At 39.1% G+C, this 10,677-nt stretch overlaps 1 protein-coding gene across 1 annotated transcript; it reads right to left on the bottom strand.

Annotated features, from left to right (window-relative positions):
• Window positions 1-239: 239 nt before the first annotated feature.
• On the bottom strand, window positions 240-7,966 carry LOC121865402 (probable C-mannosyltransferase DPY19L1). Its single transcript, XM_042364756.1, has 4 exons — window positions 7,795-7,966; window positions 5,021-5,133; window positions 4,357-4,494; window positions 240-3,087 (listed from the first exon to the last, which is right to left on the bottom strand). Exons 1-4 carry the CDS (start codon window positions 7,943-7,945, stop codon window positions 1,339-1,341), a joined length of 2,151 nt encoding a protein of 716 aa, XP_042220690.1. The 5' UTR covers window positions 7,946-7,966; the 3' UTR covers window positions 240-1,338.
• Window positions 7,967-10,677: the final 2,711 nt, after the last annotated feature.

The following is a 10,677-nucleotide window of genomic DNA, read 5'->3' on the forward strand; positions in this document are numbered from 1 at the left end:
AAAAAGCAGACAGGACCCTAAATTCTGGCTGGACTACAGTACTACTGTAATTAGAATCTAAAAAGTTCCAAGAGAACATTACCTGGACAGCATCCTATTTAGGGAGACTTTTTTATGTGGTTTAGAGAACATTTAACAGTATGAGTAACTGAATTTGCCCTTAACCAAATACTTTATTGTACTGTACGTACTATTATAATTATCAATACGTACACACAAGGATAAAATGAAAAAAAAAATTCGGTAAAAAGTTTAATACTGTGAGTGACATGAACTTTTTCATCTCCAGCCCTATATTTAACCCAGTATGACACACCTGAAATATTATGTAATCATACCAAGTTCCTGTCACCAACAAACACTGGCATTAAAATATCAAATCTGAATATCAAGAAACAGAAAATGACAAGAAATAAAAAATAAATATTTTTCAAGCATTTCCTAACATCCATGAGTCAATTATCTTGTGTGAGGCATACAGTATAAAAGGTCTAAAGCTATGTATAATACAGTACAGTATACTGTACAGGCTAGGCCCTGTACAACACACAAGTAAACTCCATTCCAAAAAATTTAGTCATTCAAACAATCACAATATTAATGCACATTTCGTAGCAAAACTAGCACTTGCTGCATTTGAGAATCCTCCTTCAATAAAGCGTTTGGTCCAAGAAAATGCTGCTGTCATATGGCTGGTAATTTGATACTCTTTGCAAATACAAAAGTTCTCCTAACTAACACTCATTAGTTCTCTATGCCACACTATAGTCACTGTGGGTGTAAATTACAACATACACTTGGCGTGGCTTTGTTGTGACAGATATTCATGACACATCTGCAACTTTTCAGCTTCTGTTTAGGTTCACTTCTGCCTCAAGTTTTCTCTCAGTGAAATCATAACCAAAGGTTACCAAAACTTACTGAGAAATCGCACTGTATGTATTATAAAGGATCATGGTTCGAGTTACGGTAAAAACAGTTTGGTATCCGAGCGCACTTTTACAGTAGGAATGCATCAGACATTCACTATAATTACAAATACAAATAATATTAAGGTAAAATAAACCCTTTTACAATTAGTTTAACAACAATTCATGTAATGTACAATATATTCACAAAATTCACAATAATAAGGTGGCACATTTAATCTGCTTTATACTATATATACTGTTTAGGTAAAAATCTAAAATACAAAAACTTACCATACATTTCATCACAAAGTCTTACGAGAAATTTTGCACTATGCACTACTCTTTCACATCATAGTATTTACACTTGTTACAATGAAAATGACAATGTGCAATGAATTGTGTTTTAGTCGCCTTATTGATAATTTTTCTATGCACTATGATATCGAGGTGGAGGAATTTCTACATACCTTGAAGGAACCTGAAGTACTACAAAAACATCATTAGCAAATACCCGGTGAAATGGAGCTGGGCTTCTGTGGAACAACCGAGGACAAAGTGACGGCTTGTGCCTATTTTGAGGTTCCTCTACATCCCAGATGTCAACCATACCACATCCAGGACGTCTTTTGCGAATACACCAGGATTCTTCTAGCACCACATAGTTCACTTTCATTGAGAGAAGAGTTTCATATACGCTTTCTGCAGATCTTCGACTAAACACACTATATACCTTCTTAGTCCGGTCTCTAAGACCTGAATGTTCATAATGAGGATGGTTAACTATAGGTCTCTGTGTAGAAAGAAGAAGGTTGGCCATAGTAGACATAGGACCTGCAAATACAGCATCTTCATGACTTTCTGATTGAATCCATTCAATCAATTCTTCCAGTTCAGGATTACTGTATTCTCCCACTATGGATCTCTGTTCACTGATATTTTTGAATCCTCGTACACACATTCCACTCACCAGTACAGCCAAAATTGCAACATGAATTTCCCTTCTTTCTATAATTTTCCAATATTTTCTACATGCAAGCAATGATACAACAACACACAATTGAGGGGTTAAAAAAAGTTTTAGGCGCATTATAAGACTTGCCATCAGAGCATACACAGCTAATAATGCACAATTATACATAACACCAGGATCAATACCTGACCATATGGGAATAATCACTTCAGCAGTTTCTTCATCTAATCGTTGTATCATGTTATTCTTAATTTTGGTTAGGCTATTAATTAATATAGCACCTCCAACCAAAGCAACACAGGGAATGAGAAGCGTTTCATTCAGTTTATATAATGATTCTTGAGGTAGAAAGTCAAACTCTGGAGAGCAAGTATAGAGAAGCGTATGGAAATCCGAGTAATTTGTAAATTTGGCTTTTAATATATTAATTATATGAGCATCATCTTCAACACCAAATATCCGTGACAACTCGAGCTTACAGGCAGCACAAGAAACAAATAGGAAAGCTAACTGAACACCCGTGTTGGTAGGGAATGGAAGGTGCTGAATAATAGGTTCCATGAAAAGATACAACAGCAACACTCCCAAAAGACATCCAGCTAAAGGTGATGAAACTAGAAGTGTATTACCAAACTGCAGCACCACATTATTAAGAAATCCATATGATATACCCAATAGTACCAGTAACATTGGTAAAGGATTAATAGCACCTATAGTATACATAACATACACAATTCCAACTACAGCTACCAAAGTAAACTGAGCAAACTGCCAGCAGAGAAGGTACAATAAAGTCAGGGTACCAAGTATGAGGGGACGAGTCCAGACTGGTCGTGGAGCACGTACAACATGAGTAACAGCAATATTTAAAGCAATACTCCATGGAAAAGCAAAACTTTCCCTCAGAGGTGGTGTCCACTGTATCCGAGTGGCCTCTCCATGGTTAAAAAAGAAGCAAATAATTGTGAGGAACCCTCCAAGAAGGTCACCACTAAGTTCAGTGCCCTGAATAAAGAGAAATGCCGCAGTGAGACCAGCACTCGCCCATACTCCAGCTAAATACCAATAAGCTGGATCACCTAAACCTTCACAGCTGATGACTGGGGGAAGACCTCCTCCTCTGCTTACCTGCCAGCATACACGCATCTCCAAACCCAACCATGATGTTACTGCATTAAAAATACGGTATGTACCACCAAGGACAAGCTGAAAAAAGAATTAACATATGAGGCATTGCAAACATTTGTGGGGATCTGAACATACTGTTCATGTAAAAATCTGTTTTCTCTAGTACAATAACAAAATAGAACAGAATCTCCAGGCAAAAGCACTAATTTGGGTAAAATCTGCAGAAATAATAGAGAATGTGAAGCACAATCTTTAGAATGATGTGCAGTGTTATTATTTGTGGTAAAAAAAGGAAGAGTGGAGTGGCTCTGATGTAAGGCCCATGCTTGTTACTGATTGGCCCAGCCACCACCCCAGGTCATCACTGATATCTGCCCCGCCAACACAAAGACCACCAGCACAAGCCCATTACACCCCCTTCAAATGCTGTACAGTACAGTACGTACTTCTAATTTTCCCGATACTATGATGACCTGGCACCTTGGAGATTGTTCATTCTCTTCCACAGACTCTGGAGATATCAGAGAAAACAGATTTTCACACAAATGTTGAGGTATTCACTAATATCTGCATCACCTCATATCTACTTAATGTAAACGAATTATACATTACAGCTCCTCCCCAACTTACGACGGGATTAGGGAACCAAATCCAGGTCGTAAGTCGAAAATGCTTAAATAATACATAGAAAATCTAAAATGGGTGTCTCTTTTTCTTCTCAGCACCACAAAACTCTCACTTTTAAGCTTGCCAGCCATTTTATAGTGAATTACATACGAAAATTTTGTCAGTGCACAGAGCAATCACTGACGTTGGGAATCGAAAATACGTAATTTGACAAAATTTTGCTATGACTGAGACGGTCATATGTTCGGGTGGTCGTAAGTCGAGTAGGTCGTAAGTCGGGGAGGATCTGTATACCGATACAAAAATATTAAAATAAGTAAATATGAATACCTGTAGTATAAATTTAAAAATGATACTGTATAATTGAAGTACTGTACTGTGTACAGTATAATCCAACAGTTTATTAAACTCATATAGGTAAACACATTCAGAAATTTATTCAAGCAATATAGTACAGTACTTTTGGGGGGGGGGGAGGGGGGGATAGCCCACCTGGGCATAGGTCATCGACCCACAACAGGGCCTGGGGGGTGAAAAAATAGGAGAAAAAAAAATACAAATTAGAGGAGAAAAAGAGTACTGTACAGTATGATAATCTACACCATGAAGATGCCAGAAAGCATTTGCAAGTGTCTTTATATTTCTTCAGGGTGTGAAAAGTTTCCAAGTAAAGTTCTTTCAAAACGAGATAGACAAACTACAGAAAAAAGACATACAAACCTCTGGATAGAGATTAAACCTCTGTAGTGTATTGATGGTCTCTGGATACTCCGTCAGGTTGTCATGCATGAGGCGGTTTAAGCCCAACAAGAATGAATCAGCATTAACCAGTGTCTTGTAATAGGAGTAATACAGGCCCTATGGAAGATTACATTAAAAGATAACTGATAATATCAACATCAAAATGTTTCAGTTTTTTATGGTTTGAAATCATTTGCATCCTATTATTAAAAATAAACTAGTTTTCAAAATTATATTTTTTCAGAAAAATATATATTTCATCACACCGCATACTACTACCTTGATGGTCTGGAATGAGGAAAAAACGAGGGAGGAGAGGGCGACTGTGTTCCGAGACAAAGAAATCCACACACTATTGGCACTGAGAATGCTTATATAAAATTTATACCTGTAATTATAAGCTAATAAAAAACATAAGTGATATATACATGCAGAACAGCAGAGTACTGTATAGCTTGATGCTTCAATCACTCTCCCTTGTGCTTTGACTACATTTTCCACACCTCCAAACTTTTTTAATACTATCTGTACTATAATACTATTAATAGTAATAATAATAATACAGTAATAATAACAAATACCTGTACTGTATTAAATATAATACACTAATAAAATACTCAATAATAACAGAGAAAACCATTACCATTTCAGTTCGGAAGGTCATCTCCCGTTCCAAGTTGGAGAGGTGCGAGAAGTGTCTGTCATTCTCAAACATGGTGGCTACATGAACACTGTGAACCACTCCGAAGCATATTGCTGGAAATGATGCAAGTCTTTACTCATCAATTCATTTAAAGAAAGGAATATAATGGAGGCAATGTATTAATCCATATAGGACACAATATTTTTTGTCATACCTGTTTGAGGAAAATAAATAAAACTTTTCCAGTCAAGTCATATGATCTTGTAAAATACTGGTACTTGTACAGTTCTCATAAAAGAGCAGTACATGTATCCTGTAGCTATGTCACACATTTTGGACAGCTTTCACATTTTCAAGCAACTAAAAGCTAAAATGTTGTCTGTTTTTCAAGCCAAGCCATCTATTTTTCCAGTTACTGAATTATGAAAAAATGAAGGATTGAGCCTGAAATCTTATTTTCTAGCTGAACCTCTGCTGGACACCTTACACATGCCCAACCCATTTTGGGGGTCTTGAATAGTAGAATACGGTAACTCTTAACAGGCAACTGTATCCCCCTTAAAAGAGTGTCTCAGAAGCAAAGGTCAACATCATAAGGTAAAAGACCTATAAAGCCATGTCTACACAGCACTATACACATGCCAGTTACAGCTGCTATATTGCTTTCTGAATCAGTTTCCAGCTGATTATCACTAAAACCAAAGAAGGAGGGAGGGTGCTCCCATCATTGGGCTGAGCTACAAAATAGAATTTCAGTATCAATGGTTCATTTTAGCTTGACAGACTCTGTAAACTTAACCTAAACCAAGAAGACAAATGAAAAACAAAGGAAACTAAAGAAACCAAACCTGAAACGAAAAAAAGAGAGATGAATTTCCCCCAAAAAACTCGAGTAAGTGCATGCACACGAGTATCACAGGCCATAAGACACTTCTGCTGATTGGCGGAGTAAGACCTAAACAATGCTTACTGTATATTCCCCAAAACTTTTAATTTCTTAAGTGAAATCAAAATGAAAAATAAATCAGAAACTATAAATTTATGTGGGTGTTAATTACAAATTATTGACTAAAACTGACCCAACTAAACCAAAGGAAACTAAGCCTAACCTTACCTTTGTCTTGATTTTGCGTCTATATTAAAACTAAACGCGCTTATCTTTCCAATAATAGTACAGTAGTCTGCACCACACTTTGAACATTTTATGGTAGTAAGCAATACACCAAGGGCCTTGAGAATGTCCATAACAGCAGTATTATTGACCAAAACACATTGTTTGGTTCCCATTCAGGCACAGAACAACCTTAACACAATTAAACCATACTGCAACTGAAGATTTTCATTTCAGATACTTAGGCATGTGTAGATTTATCAAGTAAGACCGAGTTCCCCTGATTGGTCGAGCATGATCATGTTAAGTTTCGCGAATAAGAAGTATACATTATATCCCTTGAATTTTATTCCAACAAACATAAACCTGTCCAACTATAAGTTTTTTCATAACTTTATAACCAAAATAGTTCAAAACTATTAATTTCCATACTTTATCATTCCAAATAAATATTAATACTATATACTTGAATTCCGTGCAAGTGCTTTACTGAAACTTCATCCTTTATTTTTCCATAGTTAGTACAGTACAGGAGAAAAGTGGAGCACCCTGAGGAAATCTGTGCTTGGTAGGGTCACACAGGATAACACCCTTCCCTTGATCTATCCTGGACCAAGACCATAACACAGTGAGCGCTACGCTTGTCACTTTTGTATCACCAACGGTCATTTAAACAATGAAAATAGCATTGACAGGAGAAGTAGGTGGATGTAAATTAGTATTCGGGACAAAAATAAAGTTGTCAAAATAATATGAAAACTAAAAATCTGCATCATTATTTTGGGGGGGATTTTCTTAGCATAAGAGAGGGGGTTGTCTTCATCAGATTATAAGGTAAATGTGGAAGAGGCAGTCAGCACCAGAAATAACTGCCACGGTGCATTGTTTACATCTGCCGCATCACAGTTGATGAAGCGACTGTAAGATTCCATCTTAATTTGCCTATGTCTCGAAAACTAAGCATTTGCCCAAGAAAATAAATAAAAGAGAAAGTGGTAAAATTATAGTTTCGGTCACCACTGTATTTAAATCTAACCAACCTAGCCACAGAACCCAGGAACTATATCTAACCTAACCTCCATTCCTAAGATTTAGCGTACAAAACTGTCTAAAAGCACCCTCCATAATTACCGAACGGCTGATGGTCACCAGTCATATATTAACCGAATCAAAATTTCCTTGAGATACTATTTGCATGATACTGAACACAAAAATGGAAACGAGAATGCACAGAATCTATTAGAACCTCACCTAATACTACTTAACATACATGACCTACCCTAACTTCTTCACCTGTGCATTGTCATTTCAATTTTCTTACTATCATCCAAACAAAATCTTTCGAAAAAGTGAACTAATTCAATGTATTAATATCAACACAATTAATCTGGGTTCTTTTGAAAAAGCGATGTGTTTATCAAAGGCTTATATTATACTCCAGGTGCCAGAACAAATCCAACAGGAGTTTTATATATAAATACATCAAAATTCCAAAAGTAGTGTTAAATTCAAATGTTTTATTTAACATTAATAATTTTCTAAGGTGATTTCCATTACCATACTCCAAATACAATGCTTTAACAGACGATACACAACTTCCTGATGATGTTCTGCTCAGACGAATTCAGAATAACCTAGTAATTGCAAATTAATATGACCTTACCACATACTAAAACGACAACAATAGATGGCGGCTTATGTTCTTCTTGCTTGGTTTGCTTTGTAGTAGTGTTATCCTTTTGTGAACTGACATGTTTCTTGTTTTTTGAGGCTCTGTCCTCCTCACCGTATCTTCTGTGCTTTGCGGCCATCATGAGTGTCAGAGAATGGGAAACATTTTAACTTGTCAAATAATATACAGCTTCAATTTACATTCTTTGCAACATTCAATATCATAGAATTACTAGGATATAATTTATAATCATAATTACCTTCGCTTCCCACAGACTGGCAACAGACTGGATAATCAAGATAGTACTGTAATCCTCTAAAAATAGATACCTGTTCAATATTCATATCAGCTTGATCCTAGAAATAGAATAGCAAAAAGTAAATGTCCTGATCACTTATGTTCTAAAATGATTCTGGTAATTTTGATCATGTCAACAGGACATCTGGGCACAGTGTTATCACTTAACCCTACAATATCAGTCACCAATTCCTCCCGTTGGAATTATAATGTCACGAAAGGGGAGTTTATGTATCAAAGCTATCCTTTACTTGAAATTTATTATAATATTTACCCGCAACGAATTTTTTTTATGATTTGGGTAATATATTGGTACAGCTATTGCGCGTATCACTTACAATTGTGTCATGCGTTCAATCCCTGGCCGAGTTCAATGTTTTTTCTCACTCTTAAACAATTCCGTCAAGCACTGGACAATGGACATAAACCTGAGCTGGCATTCCTTTGCGATGCTGTTCCATTAAAGATGGTCCTTCGTGGTATTTATTTTCATCTTTTGTAAGTACTTTAGTAAAGTAACTTTACACACTATGACAGTCAAACTTAAATGTACAGGTACTGTACTGTACTTGTATTCTTTTTTTTTTTAACCTTTATCTTCGTAAGCTCGGTGTCGTCACAACACTGGCAGATTGTTCTTAGAGTTCACAACATGGGAGGTTACAGGAAAAGTCCCGACCCGGGGGTTCTGGACTGTTGTGGATTGTAGTGGATTTCTCCCCTACAAACGCTGTTTGTCGCTGAGTAGCCGATCCCGCGAATTCCCCAGTGTATGCCTCGTGGTCTAGGTCAACCAGCGCCGCCCACGGAGCAGGGGTCAACTATCTACCCACGCCTACCTCCGCTATAAAAGACCTGACCTCGTGGTGACTGCTCTCTTTCTACCTACACCAACCAGCCAGCAACACCTCCTCCTCCGCCTGCCTGGCGGCCCTCGCTCCCGCCGGCGAGCATGGCGACCCACAAGCTGTCCTCCTCTGAGCATCCTCACCAACCAGCCAGCAACACCTCCTCCTCCGCCTGCCTGGCGGTCCTCGCTCCCGCCGGCGAGCATGGCGACCCACAAGCTGTCCTCCTCTGAGCATCCTCACCAACCAGCCAGCAACACCTCCTCTTCCGCCTGCCTGGCGGTCCTCGCTCCCGCCGGCGAGCATGGCGACCCACAAGCTGTCCTCCTCTGAGCATCCTCACCAACGCTGGTTGACCTAGACCACGAGGCATACACTGGGGAATTCGCGGGATCGGCTACTCAGCGACAAACAGCGTTTGTAGGGGAGAATTCCACTACAACTCTTCCTCACATCTGACAAGCCTAGCTGCATTCTAATGCGACAGTATCCTAGCAACCGGCGAGTTTCTCGGGGGGGGGGCACCACCTGCGACGCTTGCATCCGGGTTTATTCCCGGCTGCTGTGTATATAAGTTCTCAGTCTCGTCATTGAGATTCATTCTACCCTAAGTTCCTGAACACGCAACACCTCCTCTGAGCAAGCTCCTCGCTGACCAGCTCTCATTCTACCCTAAGTTCCTGAACACGCAACACCTCCTCTGAGCAAGCTCCTCGCTGTCCAGCTCTCATTCAACCTGGAGGCCAGCAACACGCAACATCTCCTCTAACGAAGCTCCAGCACGCTACTCACCCAACTTGTCTTCTGAGCAAGCTTCTCACCACACGGCATCTCCAGCACCAGATTGTTTTGTATATATATTTTATATAAGAAAACCACCACCTAGAGTTTCCATCCATTCCATCCTGAGTGCGAGACAACATAACTTCACGTAACCCTACAGGACCTCTCCTGTAACCCCCCCCCCCCTTTTCTTCAGAAAATTACAATACATTTTCTTTAATGCAGTACAGTATTGTACTCTGACATTTTTGTATAGTAAAAAGTAATTACTATTGATCTCAAAGTTTCTCCTAGTACCTGTATAATTATGTGCACATGGCTTCAAAATGCCCTCTCCCCCAACCACCCCCTGCTAAGTGAGCTCACTGTGCTCACCCTGCTCCCCAACCCACAACTTCTTGGGCCCGCCTCGTTTGATGTTCCTGGATCCGCCCCTGCAGTATACTTTTATCCTCTTCACCACTGATCAGCTCGTTAGCCGCTTGGGCGATTGGTCACGTCTCTATTACTTTTATCCTCTTCACCAATTAGTCAGTCACGTCTCTGTTACGCACTGTTGGCAAGTACTGGGCATGCACCGGCTCCTGAATGTACCTGAACCTGCTCCAGTGTTGGTCAAGTCTGATGTTGAAAGAGCTCACACTCGGTGCCGTCACAACACTTTCTGGTAGATTGTTCCAAGAGTTCACAACTCTCACTCCGAAAAAGTTTGCCTTCACAGTTTTCTGGACCTGCGGCTTCTTGAATCTTGAGCTGTGACCCCTCGTGAGGCGAGCGTCCGCCAGCTCCAAATAAGGACACTTGACTGAGTAGTGCCCCTCGAGATGCTTATACACCTCAATTAGGTCGCCCCTATTATATTATATTTTAAACTTGTTCTCACATTAGTGATATCTGTATACAGTCACCAGACACGACTAGCTCCACCTGTTGGGACACTCCCTGT

Source organism: Homarus americanus, unplaced genomic scaffold, assembly GCF_018991925.1.
Source record: "Homarus americanus isolate GMGI-L3 unplaced genomic scaffold, GMGI_Hamer_2.0 scaffold25483, whole genome shotgun sequence".
NCBI lineage: Eukaryota > Metazoa > Arthropoda > Malacostraca > Decapoda > Nephropidae > Homarus > Homarus americanus.